Source organism: Phaenicophaeus curvirostris, chromosome 4, assembly GCF_032191515.1.
Source record: "Phaenicophaeus curvirostris isolate KB17595 chromosome 4, BPBGC_Pcur_1.0, whole genome shotgun sequence".
NCBI lineage: Eukaryota > Metazoa > Chordata > Aves > Cuculiformes > Cuculidae > Phaenicophaeus > Phaenicophaeus curvirostris.
In genome coordinates, this window is record NC_091395.1 from 44,423,156 (window position 1) to 44,441,105 (window position 17,950).

Consider the following 17,950-nt stretch of genomic DNA (forward strand, 5'->3'; position numbering starts at 1 on the left):
GCTAAAGCACATGGAGGATTGGGAGGTGATTAATGGCAGCCAGCACGGCTTCACCAGGGGCAAATCCTGTATGACCAACGTAGTGGCTTTTTATGATGGGGAAACCACAGCAGTGGACAGGGGTAAACTGAGAGATGTGATCTATCTAGACTTCTGTAAAGCCTTTGACACAGTCCACCACAACATCCTTCTCTCTAAATTGGAGAGACATGGATTTGATGGGTGGATGGTGTGGTGGATAAGAAACTGGTTGGATGGTCATATTCGAAGAGTAGCGGTCAATGGCTCAAAGTCCAGATGGAGATCCGTGACAAGTGGTGTCCCTCAGCGGTCTGTACTGGGACCGGTGCTGTTTAATATCTTCATCAATGATACTGACAGCGAGACTGAGTGCACACCAAGTTTGCCCACAACACCAAGCTGAGTGGTGTAGTTGTCACACTGGAAGGATGGGATGTCACCCACAGGGACCTGAAGAAGCTGGAGAAGTAGGGCTGTGAGAACCTCATGAGGTTCAACAAGGTCAAGTGCAAAGTCCTACACCTGGGTGGGGGCAATCCCCTATTTCAATACAGGATGGGAGATGATGTGATTGAGAGCGGCCCTGTGGAGAAGGACTTGGGGATGCTGATTGATGAGAAGCTCAACATGAGCTGGCGATGTGTGCACTCAGCCCAGAAGGCCAACCGCATCCTGGGCTGCACCGAAAGAAGCGTGGCCAGCAGGGCGAGGGAGGGGATTCTGCCCCACTATTCCTCTTGTGAGACCTTATCTGGAGTACTGTGTCCAGTTCTGGAATCCTCAACACAAGAAGGATATGGAACTGTTGGAACAGGTCCAGAAGAGGGCTACAAAAATGATAAGAGGGCTGGAGTATCTCCCGTATGAGGACAGGCTGAGATAGTTGGGCTTGTTCAGCCTGGAGAAGAGAAGGCTCTGAGAAGATCTTATAGCAGCTTTCTAGTACCTGAAGGGGCTACAAGAAAGCTGGAGAGGGACTGTTTACAAAGGCTTGTAGCGATAGGACTAGGGGCAATGGGTATAAACTGGAGAGGGGCAGACTTAGGCTAGACATAGGGAAGAAATTCTTCACCATGAGAGTGGTGAGGCACTAGCACAGGTTGCCCAGGGAAGCTGTGGCTGCCCCATCCCTGGAGCTGTTCAAGGCCAGGTTGGATGGGGCCTTGGGCAGCCTGGGCTGGTGGGATGTCCCTGCCCATGGCAGGGGGGTGGAACTCAATGATCTTTAAGGTCCCTTCCAACCCAAACTATTCTGTGATTCTCTGATGATTCTATGAAATTGCACTACAAAACACACTTAAAATGAAACAGGCCTCCTCAGAGATTGGAATATGACAAGCACATCGCAGCACTCTGGAGTACTACTGACAGGGAAGTCCCGTCTGCCACCACAAGCACCAAGAGATACTTGGTGACTTTTAAGAAGTTGTGATAACAATCTAAGTTTTAGAGTTTTTAGGATCAAAGTTTAGTTTATGGGCATTGTTATATCTCATAGCATGGGAATACCACCATCTGCTGAAGCACAAACAGAGCTTCCTTGAGCAGTCTGAGCTTTCGAGGACAGTGTCCTGTAATCGACCAAAAATTGCCAGAGAGATGACTACAAGTGAGGCTTCTTCTGCGAATGACCTCCTTGGGATGGAGTCCCAAGTTCTGTCATGTTTTCACCTCCTCCCTACTGATGCTTTCATTTGTGGCAGGTGAACAAAACAGAGAAGCATGGTCCTTCAAGTGGGTCAGAGGAGGAAGACACAGAGGCTATATCCAGAAGCAACAGTAGCATTGAGGTAAGAGGTACATCTCCAGATAGGGAACAAGATAATGGCCAAGCAGCCCCAGACTTGCAGGCAAAAAGAGTTAGGAGCTATGCAAAGACTGGAAACTCCGATTCCAAACTTGCCTGCCCATCCTAGCCTCACTGAGAGTGCAAGAATAAACAGACTCACGGCAAAAGCCTGTACAGTGTCAGGAGCCAGAGTCAGAATATGTACAGCCGAGGGTTAAACTAGTAAGTGAAATGTCTTCTTTTGTGGTTCAGATCACCGCTTCTTCACAGATCCAGGATTGCCAAGTAATAAAGTTACCTCCTCCTCTAAGTAGGATCCGTTGCACTGTTTGCATTCTCCCATTCCCCACCAGCCAGGAGATCAGCCAGGAGTCTGACTGCCGTTACGCAGCAGGACCTCCAGGAGCAGGACTGCTCTCCAGAGCCCCACACTGGAGCAGCAGGCAGGCACTAGGCCAACGTTAGCCCCAGGAACATTGTGACACTTGACACTGCACTTGATCCACCAGTTGCATGGACAATACTTTCCATAGGAGACTCGACAGTGGCTTCTTGCACGCACACAGTGCCAGTGATTTATTTGCAAGCCTAATTATCTGCAGCTTGGTGAAGTGATTGTATGTAAACACAAGGTTATATAGGAGTCAAAAAAGAAAAGGTAGTTAAGGAAAAAAGGGGAGACAATCTATTTTCACAGAATCATTAAGTTGTAAAACACCTCAGAGATCATCAGCTCCAACTGTACCTGTCTACTACTAGATCATGTCCACAAGCACCTCATCTACCTGCTTTTTAAACACCTTTGGGGATGGTGACTCAACCACCTTCCCGGGCAGCCTGTTCCAGTGCCCAATGACCCTTTCTGTGAAGAAGTTTTTCCTAATGTCCAATCTAAACTTCCCCTGATGCAGCTTGAGGCCATTCCCTCTTGCCCTATCACCTATCACTTGGGAGAAGAGACCAACACCCACCTCTCTTCAACCTCCTTTTAGGTAGAGCAATAAGGTCTCCCCTCAGCCTCCTCTTCTCCAGGCTAAACGACCCCAGTTCCCTCAGCCAGTCCTTGTAAAACTTGTTCTCCAGCCCCCTCACCAGCTTTGCTGCCCTTCTCTGGACCCGCTGCAGGACTTCAATGTCTTTCTTGTGGTGAGGGGCCCAGAACTGAACACAGGATTCGAGCAGCGGTCTCACCAGTGCCGAGTACAGAGGGAGAATAACCTCCCTGGACCTGCTGGTCACGCCGTTTCTGATACAAGCCAAGATGCCATTGGCCTTCTTGGCCACCTGGGCACACTGCTGGCTCACGTCTCTAGGTCAAAAATTACATTTCGTTAATTTTTGCTCATAAAAAGGCAGAACTGGAGGCCGCTGCAGAGCAGCCTGACCGCTCCCCAGGGCCGCTCCCCGCGCAGGGCACGGACGACAGCGCCAGGACCGACGGGGCCGGGGGGCAGCGAACTAACGTTACAGCTGCCGGTCTCAGCCGCAGCCGCAGCCGGTGCCCTCCCCTTCCTCCTCCGTCCCGGCCCAAGGGCCGCGCTCCCGGGTTCTGCTGCCCCGCCAGGCCCGAAGGGGCGCGCACGGCGGGGCCGGCGGGGCCCGGGGCGCAGCCCGGCCGGGGGGGACCCCGGGGCCGCGGGGAGCGGGCGAGGGGCGGCCGGGGGGGGGGCAGGGATCCCGGGCGGCCCCGGGGACCCGGGCGGGAGCGGGGAGGCGGCGGGGGGAGGCGGGGAGGCGGGGGTCCCCCCGGGTCGCCAAAGAGCCGAGCACGCGTGTCCCGCCGCGAGATGCGACGGGCGCTCGCGGCGACTTAAAAAGATGGAATTTTAAAAGATTAAAGAGTCTTCTCGTGGCTGCCCGGCGAGGGAGACGCCCCTGCGGCTGCAGCCGAGCCCCGAGCCCCCGAGGGGGCGGCCAGCGAGGAAATAAACAACTTCCCTCGAGTGAAAAAGTTCTCCCGCAGGTGCCCGCAGCTGGCGGTTAACACAGGCGGTAAGAGGATCAACTCCATCTCCGCCAGGGGAGCGGAGGAGGAGAGAGAAAAAAAAAAAATAAAAGCCCCCGCGTTTGCTATTCAGAGTTTAGTTAATTTGGATGATAACGGTTAGTGTTTAATCCCATTGTACGAGAATGAATATAGCGAAACCTACACGGCTCTCGGAGAACTAAAGCGGCAGCAGCACCGCGCCCGGGAGGGACCGGGAGGGACCGGGAGGGACCGGGGCCGCCGGCTCCTCTGCTGCGGGGGCCAGAGGGCCGGGGTCGGCGGCGGCCTCCGAGGGCACCCCGGGGAGACCAGGCGGGGATGGGTTCGCACAGCATCGTGGAATCGTCCGGTTGGAAAAGACCTCTGAGAACGTGGAGTCCAACCGCACCTGTCCGCTACTAAACCGGAGCATCCCTGAGCCCCTCCTCTACCCGTCTTGTAAACAGATGCAGGGATGGTGACCCAGTCGCCTCCCCGGGCAGCCCCTGCTGGTGCCCCGTGACCTTTTCGGTAAATCATTTTTTCCTGATGTCTAATCTAACCCTCCCCCGGTGCACCTTGAGGCCATTCCCTCTTGTCCCATCACCCATCACTCGGAAGAAGAGGCCCACACCCACCTCGCTACAACCTCCTTTCAGGTAAACGTAGCCAGGGGCCCTCGGCCTCCTTTCCTCTAGGCTGGATAACCCCAGTTCCCTACGGGTTTTTATAGAATCACAGAATCACTAGGTTGGAAAGGAACCACTGGATCATCAAGTCCAACCATTCCTATCAAACACTAAACCATGTCCCTTAGCACCTCGTCCACCCGTGCCTTAAACACCTCCAGGGAAGGTGAATCAACCACCTCCCTGGGCAGCCTCTGACAGTGCCCAATGACCCTTTCTGTGAAGAATTTTTTCCTAATGTCCAGCCTAAATCTCCCCTGGTGGAGCTTGAGGCCATTCCCTCTTGTCCTGTCCCCTGTCACTTGGGAGAAGAGGCCAGCACCCTCCTCTCTACAACCTCCTTTCAGGTAGTTGTAGAGAGCAATGAGGTCTCCCCTCAGCCTCCTCTTCTCCAGGCTGAACAACCCCAGCTCTCTCAGCCGCTCCTCATAAGGCCTGTTCTCCAGCCCCCTCACCAGCTTTGTTGCTCTTCTCTGGACTCGCTCCAGAGCCTCAACATCCTTCTTGTGGTGAGGGGCCCAGAACTGAGCACAGGATTCAAGGATCAGGATCAGGCACCGGCCGCCCCCTCCTGCCCCCCCCCCGGGCTCCCCCCGTCGGGGTCCGCGGCTCCGTTCTTGGCGGGGGGGGGATGGCACCGGGCAGCCCCGCGGCGCCGTGCCGGTCCCGGAGGCGCACGGGCGGCCGTGGCGAGGGCCGGGGATGGGGGGGGGGGGGGGGGGCGGCCGAGCCCTCGTTGGCGGCGGCGGGGGCGGCGGGCGGGGCGGGGCGGGGCGGGAGCCCCCCCCGGGGCGGCCCCGGCGGGCGGTGCGGGCGGCGCGGGGGCTCCGGGTGCGCTCGGCGGGCTCGGAGCGCGGCTGCCCGGGCGGAGGGCGGCGGAGAGGAAGGCTGACAATGCTGTGAAAATATGTTTGCAGAAAATAGACAATTGTTGGATTAAACGTATTCAAGTATGAAATAATGCCTTTTTGTGTAAAAAACCTCAGCAATGTGAGCGTACAAAAGTTCCCCTGTGGCAGTTTCGTGCTCCCTTTGTGAGCTGCGCGCTCCGGCGTCTCCACTTGGCGCGGTTAACTCGGAGCCCCCCTTTAAACGCGATTGTTTCTTTCTTTTTAATGACATTTACCGGATCAAAACATGCTGTTAATTCGATCAGAAAGCTTTACCCTCCTTAACAATGCCACAATAATTTCTCCTGAAGTTTGTTAAATTGACCAAAATTAGGCAAATGAATAGGGGGTCTGTCGGCGACCCCGCTCGCAGGTGACACCGAATAATGCACTCTCGGACCAGCTGCGATCCCCTCTTTATTTGCCCCTCTTTTCTTTGACCCGCATTATTAAAATTTAGGCCCAATGAAACTATTCATACTTTTCAATGGGACATTTTCCTATAGGATAATAGGCTACAAATTGAGCCTCTCCAAAGGAGACGGGGGGAGTAGGGGGGGTAAAACAACAACGCACAGACGCGCACACCACACAAAAAAGGAGCGTCGTGTGCCAAAGGCTGGCGAGAGCCTCCCCGGGCCGGCGGAGGAAAAAAAAAAAACAAAAAAAAAACAAAAAAAAAAAGGAGGGGGGCGAGGGAGGGGGGGATATCGTGTGCCAGCCCCCCGGTCCCACACCTGCTGGGGTGTCCCCGGCGCATAAAGCGGTGTAAACAAAAAAAGCCTCGCTGCCATCTCTTATAAAGATGGACGTGTCACCAAGTCGTGTGAGAAAAGCCTGAGAACAAACGGGGCCACTCCGTCTCCAAGGGTTCTCCCTTGAACTGGGCGGAACAGCCTATTAAGGGCTTACTTAATTACTTTAATGACTCTGGACAGGCTTTAAAATGCAGTCAGCGCCGGGGCTGAGGGGAGGGGGGGGTGGGATTTGCAGGCAGGCGGCGGGGATGGGGCCGGGGATGCGGCGAGAGGGGCGCAGGGCGCGATGCGCCCTGCGCCCCTCTCGCCGCATCCCCGGCCCCATCCCCGCCGCTATTGTGGGACCATCACGTGTGTCCCCGAGGTCCACGTGGGGTGACACAGCTGGGCCGCCCCCCGGCTGCGTGGAGAGGGAGGGGAAGCCAAAAAAAAAAAAGGAAAAAAAAAAAGATCTCCGCAAACCCTCATCCCTCTCTCGCCCCCTGATCTTTAATGCATACATTCCCCCGGCGCCGCTCGCCCCTAATCCTGTGGGATCAGCGGGGCCGTGGAGGCCCCCCCCCCCCCGCCTCGGGGTCCCCCCCAAGAAGTGATGGCTTTATAAAGGGGACTGGAGGAGAGCGGGGAGGCAGTGACGCGATGGCCTCCAAGCTCAAGGAGCGGAGGGTGAGTGGCCTCCCTCCGTTGCGCGCACGGCTCGGCGGGGGCTCCCGGCGGCCCCGCACCCCTCATGGCCTCCCCCTTCAAAGGAAAACACCCCCGCACCCCTCAAATCGACCTGCCGGGCCGGGGCCGCCCGCACAGACGGGGATCCCCGAGGAGGGGGAGTGGGGGACGGGACGGAGGAGGGGACCCCGAGCATCCCTCCCGGTACCTCGACGCGCCAGGCGCCGCCGCTCGGAGCGGGGTCGGGACCGGCTGCCCGGGACGGGTCGCGGTGGGGGGCGACTGCCCCGGCCACATCGGCCCCGGCTGCTTCGCCCCCCTCTCCTCCCTCCTTACCCCACCCCGTCTGTTTGGCAGAGGACGCCGGTTTCTCACAAGGTGATTGAGAAGCGGAGGAGGGACCGCATCAACCGCTGCCTCACCGAGCTGGGGAAGACGGTGCCCATGGCTCTGGCCAAGCAGGTAGGCGGCGGGGGGGGGGTTGGGGGGCCATGCGCCCCTGACCCCGGGGCGGGGGAGAAGAAGTCATGCCCCCCCCCCCCCCTCCCCCGTCCGCCGCAGAGCTCGGGGAAGCTGGAGAAGGCGGAGATCCTGGAGATGACGGTGCAGTACCTGAGAGCCCTGCACTCGGCGGATTTCCCCCGCGGCCGCGAGAAGGGTAGGTCGGGGAAAACCGTCGGGGCGGGGCGGCCCCGGCTCCCCCCGGGCGCGCCCTGAGCAGCTCGGCCCCGCCGCCTCTCCCCTCCAGCAGAGCTGCTCTCCGAGTTCGCCAACTACTTTCACTACGGCTACCACGAGTGCATGAAGAACCTGGTCCACTACCTGACGACGGTGGAAAGGATGGAGACCAAAGACACCAAATACGCCCGCATCCTGGCTTTCCTGCAGTCCAAAGCGCGCTTCGTCTCCGAGCCCCTCTTCGCCTCCCTGGGCTCCCTGCCGGAGCCGGACTTTTCCTACCAGCTGCACGCCGGGGCCGAGTGCCCCGGGCACGGCTCCGGGGAGCCGCTGCCGTCGGGGGGGCCCTTCCCCTGGCACGGCGCCGCCCGCAGCCCCCCGCTGCCCTACCCGCTCCCCAACGCCGCCGTGCCCCTCGCCGGCCCCGGCCAGCAGCGCGGCGCCTTCCTCTCCTCCGTGCAGGGGCTGGACCGCCACTACCTCAACCTCCTCGGCCATTCCCACCCCAACGCCTTCGGGCTGCCCCCGGGGCAGCATCCCCCCGTGCTATAGAGACTCGGCCCCGCCCGACGAACCCTATTTATGACCGCGGACTCTGCGAGTTGCGCACGGGGAGGCTGCGGGGGGACGGGGAGCGTCGCCCCCTCCTTGCGCCCCCGCCCGCCCTCCCTTCCCGCCTCCGGGTGCGGCGCCCGTACAAGCGATGCCTCGGAATAAACCTTTATACCCGGCGCCCCTTCTTGTTTGCGGGAGGGGGCTCCTTCGGGTGGCCGCGGGGGTGGGGTGGGGGTGCGCGTCCGCCCCCTTCCCCGCCCAGGGGAGCAAAACACGGGGGACGTCGGGGGAGGGGGGGCTCGGTGACCCTCCCTCCGGCTCCCAAGTCGCCACTGGGGGCCAGGAGAGACGTCGGGGGGGTGAAGGGAGCGCTGGAGGGGATGGAGTGCGGGGAGGATAGGATGCCGGAGGGATGGAGTGCGGGGAGGATGGGATGCAGGAGGGATGGAGTGCGAGGAGGATGGGATGCAGGAGGGATGGAGTGCGAGGAGGCTGGGATGCAGGAGGGATGGAGTGCGAGGAGGATGGGATGCAGGAGGGATGGAGTGCGAAGAGGATGGGATGCAGGAGGGATGGAGTGCGAAGAGGATGGGATGCAGGAGGGATGGAGTGCGGGGAGGCTGGGATGCCGGAGGGATGGAGTGCGGGGAGGCTGGGATGCCGGAGGGATGGAGTGCGAGGAGGCTGGGATGCAGGAGGGATGGAGTGCGGGGAGGCTGGGATGCCGGAGGGATGGAGTGCCGGGGATGCCCCGCGCGGGGCGGGCGCTGCCTTCCCACGCATCCATGGAGGGAGGCGTCCAACACGCACCAGGATGACCCGCGTGTTTTGCCCGCGATTTTCCCCGCAGAGCAGCCTGTTCGGAAGGGGAGGGATAAGGCAGGAGGCGCGGGACGGGGCGCAGAGCCGAGAATAAACGAATAAAAACCTCTCGACGCCTGAAGGCTCGCTCCCTCCTGCCTTCCTTAACCGGGCGATCGAAGTCCCACCTGGCCCCGCTGACGTCCCCGGGTGTCCCCGCATCCTCCCGGACCCCCGCTCACCCTGGGAGCCGCCGAGGGGTAAATTAACTTATTCCAGATGTGGGGGGAGGCTTTGAGGAGGTTTGACCCGGGTTGTTTGCCCAGGTCACGGAATGGGCTGACCCGCGATTTGTAAACCAACCCGACCCCTTTATTTCGAGACAAACAAAAAGATCTTCATTACAATGAGTCAAAAAGTAGAATGTGTATCTTCCATTTAACCTGTAAATACAGGAAAAGCTGCTATTTCAGATTAGCGGGGAAAAGGTCACCAGGCGGGATGATGCACTGAGTCAGCCGGGGAGGCGGCGAGGAAGCTCATTTCCTCGGGACACCTTTAGGATGGAAAATCCAGCGGGAAACCCTCTCGCTCTGTGCCCAGAGAGCAATATGGGAGGAGCAAACACGTCCAGCGGCAGCAGGAGGGCTGGTGCCTAATATCAAGCACGTCCTACACTCATTTCCACCGGTGTTGGGTGTAAAATACGCAGAAAAATCCTACATTATTTTATTCTGTGAGCATTAAGCTTTTGTGAACCCCCCTTGGCATTGAAGCATTAAAGACAGAGGGTTTCCCTGGAAATCTAAATTATTAATATATTCAGCATTTTGGTCCCTGTTAACCAAATTAAACAAATCTTCCCCTTGCTAAGTAGATTTTCTGTCTGAGATTAGCAGAGGGCCACCATGATCAGAACTAGGGTCATTTACATATAATTTTGCAAACTCGCAGTGGTCCATGACAGTCTTTGTATCTCCAACGTTGCTATTCTGGATTTTGTCCTTTTTCCCTTTCGTTTTCATTTAGCTGCAGAGGATAAACCGTACTTTGGCTTTACAATGACTTTGGGATAAAAGTCTCCCCTCTCTGCCCTTGCAGTGCTCTGAGCTCACCCCCCAGCCCCACGGACACTGGGTTTTGCCCTAAAAAGTATTTTGGCATCCACTAAAACAAGCGGTACCGGGGATGGGAGCCAAGATGCTGTCTCAGCTCTGTGCATGGGTCCTGAGAGGCCGCAGGGCACAGAGCTCCCCGAGGACAGGCACCCTCTGTGTTTTGGTGGAAGTCCAGTTCATTTGGGTTTTTTAATACTTCTGTGCCTGGAGAGCAGTCTTTTAGCTTTGTTTTGGGTTTTTTTGCCACATTTCTTTTTTTTCTTTTACCTCTGCTGTAAGCATCTCCCAACAGCTCTGGTGGGAGCAGGTAGGAGCTGGATGTCACCTCTGGTGGGAGCAGGTAGGAACGGGATGTTACCTGTGCTGGGCCAGTTAAAGGTCGTACCTGGCCTCAACTGGGGTGCCCATCTGGGATGACGATGATCATCTGACATGGCAGTTGCCATTTACTAGTGTATGGCAGCAGCTAGCACAGGAATGAAGGGTTTGTTCCTGAAAACAAACTACTTTACCTCCCAAAGCCCCCCAAACACTAGCTTCACCGTTACACACCTATTTGGCTAAAAACACTTATAATTAATTACTTGCTTTACCATTTCCTGTTCCTTTGCTCCTGCTACAGTCATTCTCCTTCTTAGACATTCAAATCTCTCTTGCCTCATTTTACCTTGCCTTCCTTTCCCACACTTTTTATGTTCTCTTTTCTACTTCTTCTTCTCCTTGTTATCCAAACTCCTCTTTTTTTCCTCAGGCTTTTCAAGTCTTACGTATATGGCAATTCTGCTCATTCCAGAAAACACTTGTACAGAATAGTCACATCACAGTGATTTCTTTGTGTTGAAGGCAAAGAAACATTTTGGGATCGATGGTTTGCACAATGGGAGTTCACAGTTCTGCTTCTGACACTGACTCTCACCTGTCATTTATTCAGAGTTTACGCTGATCTTAGTAATAATGCATTATTGAAAACACCTCCAAATTGCTAAGTTATCATAAAGTTTTATCTGCACTATCATGAAAGCAAAAACGTCATCAATTAGATGGAAGAGACATAAGTAGCCTGTGCACAATCTCTCTACCTTAAAAACTGAAAAATCTCCAACTCACTAAGTTATCATAAAGCATTATCTGCATTATCATGAAAGTAAAACATAATCAACTAGATGGAAGAGACATAAGTAGCCTGTGCACACTCTCTCTACCTTAAAAATATAGGTTTTAAACAGGCAACAGGTGAAGCCTGGGAGGAAGCGTTACTGTATTGCTTGTAACATTGAAATAAGTAGAAAAGATTTATAATCTTTGAGCATAGATAACATGGATCAGATTGCTTATTTCTTCTCATAGTTTTGCACCAGCCTGAAGGCATAATTCAAAGAACCGGGTGCTTTGCTAGCAGTACCACACTGTGGAGTTTCCAGCCTTGGAAAGTGAGCCCAAGCCACAGAGCACAGTCCCTGAATTTATGCCAAAAAATAATTTTGGGGATAAATTATCAATCAGGTCACCAGCTGATAGGGAAATATTTTTATTTTACCTTGGGTCAGTGGCCCTGCTTACAGCACAGGACCACAAACAGTTGTGTCAGCACATCTGTAAGAGCTGAGCCATGGGTTAGGAAAAAGCAGCTGAGAGAAGGAGGAGGAACACTACTGATGAAGGGTCTTAAACACAGATCCGTTTCAGTAGTGATAGCTGGCTTCCTAGTGGTATGGATATGATCCCTTTCCCATGGTACTAAAGATCCTGCCAGTTTGTAAGTCTTGCTGTCCCACTGCGTTGTGGGATGCCACTGCTGTTCTTGTTTCTCTCAGGCTCACAGGTACCCTGTGGTAGCCCGCACGGTTTGACTAGAAGTGCTTAGGAGAGCAGAAGGTCTCAGGTGCCAGGGTACAATGATCACCCTATCCAGATCAGCTTCTTTCCCTGCTACCATGTTCTCAGAGCTAAACAGTGTACAGGAGCCCAGATAGGTGATTTCCCTGCATAAAGTGATATAAGTATAAGGAGGAAGAGACCTTTTGTTTGCCTGTTGCTCTCAGGACCTATCTGTATATTAGATGCACACTGCTGAAGCAGCTATACGCCCATCCAGCGACTCCCTTGCAAAGGTGGTCTTTTGGAAAAGAAATATTCCAGATGACACTTTCATATTCGCTGAGTATGAGCTGCAGCATCTGATCTCACAGATATGCCTCCTGCCTTGGATGAGTCCATGCCCGCTCACCTCATCCTCTTTATTTCTACCAAGCTTGTCTACAGATTGTGTAATGGACTTGAGAAGGAAAAGAACACCAGTCTCTCTCCACGAGAACACGTAATTGTGGCAAGATGTACAAGAACGGCATTTTAATATGTATATAGGTTAAAGGACTGATATCTACCCACATATCACACTGCACACAAGGAGGCACGTTAAAACAAAGTTCACTTTAAAAGGTGTGAGAAAGCAACATCAAGAACAACTGGATAAAGCATCAAATGTGAGAAGAACAGAGTAGTCTGGGGTCTCCAAATTTAAAATATTAAGTTCAGTTCAACTTAAGAAACAGATTGTTTAACATTCATCTTCAAGCTACAGCAACTGAAAAGCGCGTTATGTTTCCTCAGCAATGATACAGTTAATTAGGCTGAAGAAAATGCTTTTGCTAAGAAGAAATAAAACTTTTGCATGTGTGCCCCGAAAAGTTTAAAGAAAATTTAATTTTTAATTACTGTAAGAATACAACATCTCAAAATGCAGTCCTAGTCCATGTACAGATTGTGTAATTAGAAAAATGAGGATCTTTAAATAAGGGATTCCTGCAAGTTAGTAGGGAATGACAGTGTCTATGACTCAGTTGTTATACTTTTGGTGAACATTATGAAGGTAGTTTTACCCCTGATGGGGGCTCAATCCAGAGCCTGTAGAAGGATTTACATCAGCTCACTTCGTGGTCCTTTATTTAGAGATTATCTCAGACTCCTGCTAGCTTTGTGGAAACCCGGCAGCTCCTGAGCCCTGAGCTCATCTCTGACTCTTGTGAATCCCAGCACTAAAATTACTCTTTTAGTCCCATGAAGAGTGAAGACGTTTAGAGTAGGAGCACTCACACATAACCACTCTGCCCCCATAAAGCCACTTCTGTTGTCTTTGATGGAACCAGTGTGTCCTGGTTAGTCCTTTGAAAGGAGAGATTAGATGACAGTGCGCTAGGAGAGAGTTTGATCTAAGGTATCAAACAGAAGAAGACATCTGATATCAAGTTGCAAGCAAGAAGCTGAGCTCCAGATAGTGACAGGTTCTGAGTGCTTTCTCCATGCCAGGGAGGAGTGGGGACTATGGCTTTTACACTTCTATTCTCCTCCTCTGGAGGTGTATGTGGCCTGTGTATCGTGTGTTTTGCGTACCGTGTGTATACTAATTTATACTACGTATGTAGGAAGCCAATACAGACCCTCTTCCATAGTACAGCTGGATTTCTTTCACTTTTTCTCAGTATTTCCTGGTCTTGTTTGTTCTTTGCTTAAATGTGTCTTTGTTCCTTTTATCCTCAAAACTTCCCATGCATGCTACATTAGAACCATTCCAGGGGATGAATCCACAGAGTTTAGCCTTTAAAATCTTCTATTACTAAGATACAGAATTGGGGTTTTTTTCTTTTTCCCAAAACTAAAATGTCCTTTAATTTACCTTGGGCAATCTCATGGTTTGATGCAGACAGATAATTGATCTACTTCTAGAACATTACTCAGTACAACAGGTGTTGCCACTATAGGTGTTTTTCTACCAGAGGTGGTAGGACAGGAATAATTTACCCTTGCTAACAAATTGATTGTAGGGTTTTCAGGATCTAGAAAGGGACCAATTACACCAAAACCTATAGAACAGCATAGGTTCAATCTAAAAATGAGAAAAGTGTAACAGGGAGAGAATATATATATATAGCGTATAACACAACATTATATTGCAGTGTTTTAAGAGAATCAGCAAAACCTGTGTCTTGCATATTCCACTGTAAACCCCCTTTTTATCTTAGGACGTAATAATAATTTTTCTATGCAATGAACTTTTTTTTCAAACAGTACCTTCTCTTAAAGAAATGAGAAAAAACATATCTCGGAGTTTTATTATTGAAAATATTGTAAACTTTCTCTGATATCTGGAGAAAGAGAGAAAGTAATTGGAAAAAGAACAAGAGCAAGAGCATATCCTTTGCTGCATAATGACAAAGCCTGATAGACAGCAAAGATCTATGAAAAACAGTAAAACAACGATTAAAGGTACCACTGTTTACAGCAAATCACTGTCTGCAGGAAAGCTGGCATGTCAAAGCAAACAAGAGACTCCTATAAGCTATTTGCAGGTATTGTGGACCAAATCTTTAGCTAGTGCAGGTGGGCAAAACTTCCTGCAGATTCCTGAAGCTATAGGTGCTTCCATGAGGAGGAGACACAACGGAGTTGCACCAGCAGAAAGCTTACCAAACAGGTAAGTGAGACAAATTTCAGTAGCTCCACATGCTCATTTTACTAACTCAGCTATGCAGCTGTTTGTTTATAAAGACACGTGAGCTTCTTCCAAAACCAGTCTGTAATCAACTTGCCTTTTCAGATTAGGTCAAATTTAGAGCCAGAATGATAAACTTCATCCTCTTCTAGCAGGAAGTTATGGGTATTTTGGGACTGGAGTTCTGGAAACAGAGCAATCCAGCTTCCTACAGGTGCTTCAAGGAGTCTACCAGGCACTGTAACTGCAAACAGGAAAAAATCAAGGTGATAAGATATTTCAGGAAAATGCCAACAAGTTGGTAGGTGGAAAACCCCTTTGAGCATCTCATCACAACTGCCAGGGTGTAAGGTGAGGACACAGTATGCTTTAGAGCCTGTAGGCCCACAAATGCACAGGCAGGATGCTGTCAAGTTTCATTCCTTACCAGACTAAAATACAAGGATGAGGTGGGACCAACGGGATTTTTTCATTCACGTACTTGGAAAAAATTATTTCATCATAAAGCACCATTATAACCATAAAAGAAAAATCTTTTCAGTGGTCTGATAATAGAAGGATATACTGAAATTTATGAGCATCTGACTTAAAACTCTTAGATATCTCAAATGTAGCTCTCTCAGAGTGAAACAATCCCCATTTTGAATCAGGAAGGAATGCAGGATCAGTAGGTCAGATTCAGATATACAAGTAGGGGAAAAATCAGGGCAGCCGAATCCTAGCCTCTCTGCTGTCTGGCAACTAGCCTAATTTATCTGCTTAGATATTTCAGAGGGCTATACATCTCCATCCTAAAATAACACATTTAATTAAAAGAAGTTCAGCCTCCAGTGACTCAGCCAAATAAAAATTTCTTCTAGCTCATCTCCAAGGCCTGTTGCTCATTTAAAAAAAAATAAGAACCCATTTTTCGTGTGCCTGTTATTCAGACGAGTCCAGCCACCAAACTGAAACGGCTGATGAGTGTTAAAGGGCTCCAGTGGCAGGTTATTCCAGTTAACTGATATTTTTATTTTTCATGTACTAGTTGCATGTACTGCTAGAACAGGAAAGAATTTTGGGTGGGGACGAATGGGTTTTTACTATTTCCCTCCAGCATGCACTGATTCAGAAAAAAAATATGAGCCATCCAATGAAAGTCAGTGTCCTTTCTCCATGGTTTGGTCGTCAAAATGTCAAGCTCAGAAGCTGGAGCACTGATTTGGCTCTGAGATGCCTACATAACAGCAACCATGTTATTCCCCTGCCACCTTTGTCAACATGAAGAAAAGGACTTCAGGAACTCCGTGTGTAAAATGTCTACATATAAAATCAGAAAATCAATATTCTTTAGTACACACATACCAAGGGAAAATTTTGCCATTGATTTAAATGGAAATCAGTTCTCCTCTCCTTCTCTCGTCTCTATTGCAGTCACTAAAATTTTACCAGCTCTGGCTGAACAGAATAATGCTGCATTCTCATGAACATACCTACAAACTGGCATTTCGTGACAAATAGAGACATTATGCGATAGACAACATTTAACCCTTTCTTTAGAAAAAGTTTTATTTCTTTCTTTTAGGCTTCATCACCAGCCAGTTTTGCTGCTAACGTGTCTGCTTCATGCATTTTAAAAAGAAAGCTTACCTTTAGCCAGCTGCTATTTTGGCACTAAATCCCCTGCTAATCTAATTTTGCTACATTTTTTGAACAGATCGCTATGTCAGAACACAGTTTCATGACCACCGTTTTTAATCCCATTAAAATAAATTACGTTTGCTCTGACCACCAGGATGTCTGAATCAGCTGAGCTTCTTCATAACCATGTGTTATCTGTTCCTTTTTGGTGTGGACAATGCTTAGCATTGGGAAAACATGCAGAGCTCAAGGAGTAGCCGAATGTCTCACAAACTCCTGAAAACCCAAAGTGTCATACTTATTTATAATGAAAGCTTCTCAGGCTTGCAGAGTTCACATGACATTTCAGACTGGATGTCAAAACTTCCCTCAGTACACCAAAAATCAAAATGTAATGGCACTGAGAGACTGCAAGAAGCATCGAAAATAGATAATTACTCTTTTGGAAAAAAAAGAAAGAAGTTATTCTAATTATTAACCAAATAATAGTGTACTTAAGTAGAGAACTCCCAGGAAAGTCATTTGAGGTCTTCAGAATTTTTTCTAAGGATCATAGTTTTATGCCAACAGACATCAGACTGCTAAAATGATGCTTGCTCAGACAGAAAATACTCTGAATGTGCGTTAATGAGTGGATCTTCAGAGACATCATCACCCACCATGGTTCTACCTTATTTTCACCATGATTTTCAAGATTGTACATCTTACTAGTTCAACGGAAGATATATGATCTCCTGACTGAGCTACTAGGAGTTTATTTCATCTAAATCTCAAAACTCCTTCTCTCTTTCTGGGTAGTGTTTATCCAGCAAGATTTTTATACCCCTGCATAGCTTGAGACAGGGAAGGAAACTGATGCATAAAGTTACAAAAAAGATTCTGCCTGTTACCATGCTGATACAATTTCTCCTTGCAATTGGTCTCCTACCATGTTCAGCTACCTCTACAGATTTGATGTAGCACAATATCACAATTTCTATGATATGCTCCAGGATCCACTGGAGTCCTGAAGTTTTCCAGATGAGATTACCCAGGATACAAAGACTGGAATTAATTTTGACAGCTACTCAGTAGGCAAACGAGATACTGGGAGCACAACCCTACTGCCAGAGGAACACAAGTCAAGATTAAACTCCACATTATTGCCAGGTTGCAGTACAAAATTCCCCTCTCATTTCTTGTTTCTTCTTGTTTCTGGTGTTTGCCAGACCTTAATGTAACTACTATTCTGTGCTATGGAGTAGCTCACATAGTTTCAGCACTGTTTTACACTATATCCAACTAACCACTGCTCAGAATGTATGCAGTTCACAGCGCTGACCCTGCAAGGATTTGCACGTGACCTCAGCCTCCTGCACTTAGCTTGCTTTACTTTACTGAGGGCTGCTTCACTCAGATTTCACAGGAACTAGATTGAGGGAAAGTGTTGGTATCACAGGGATTTTGGAGGAAATGGCAAGTTAAGAATAAAATAGTGGTCATAATTGTGCATTCTTCCAATACCCCTGAAAAGGCCAAGACTAGTGGCTTTACAACTGTCACCTGTACGCTTTCAAGTAGCACCTCAGATGCAGCCCTGAGCTTTCCTATCAAATTTTAACCCAGAGGGATCATAGTCAGTTCTACCCCAGTGAAAGACAAGCTGCTCTTCAGGACAAAGAGAAGGAGTAGAACCGCAGGAGCAAGTTGGCTTTTTTTCTATACCTGCCCAGGATATCTTCCACCAATGCTTTTTGGATCTGCTTATTTTCATTCTCTTTACACTCAGATCCCAGCCTGAATGGAGGTCTCAAGAGACTAGGCTGCCCTTTTCCAAAAGAGAAAACATAATCCTTTCTTTTCAATCATACAATGCCTCTTCTTAACTAATATATCAGAGCCTGGGTAAGTAAGAAACATTCCTTACCTGC

The 17,950-nt window shown here is 50.4% G+C and overlaps 1 protein-coding gene across 2 annotated transcripts; it reads left to right on the top strand.

Moving 5' to 3' along the window:
• The first annotated feature begins 6,752 nt into the window (after nucleotides 1–6,752).
• HELT (helt bHLH transcription factor) lies at nucleotides 6,753–8,079 on the top strand. Of its 2 annotated transcripts, none has more exons than XM_069855933.1 (4): nucleotides 6,753–6,779; nucleotides 7,137–7,241; nucleotides 7,341–7,437; nucleotides 7,528–8,079. In XM_069855933.1, exons 1-4 carry the CDS (start codon nucleotides 6,753–6,755, stop codon nucleotides 8,007–8,009), a joined length of 711 nt encoding a protein of 236 aa, XP_069712034.1. In that variant the 3' UTR covers nucleotides 8,010–8,079. The 2 variants fall into 2 exon arrangements, with proteins under 2 accessions (XP_069712034.1, XP_069712035.1); XM_069855934.1 differs by having other exon boundaries at nucleotides 7,531–8,079.
• Nucleotides 8,080–17,950: the final 9,871 nt, after the last annotated feature.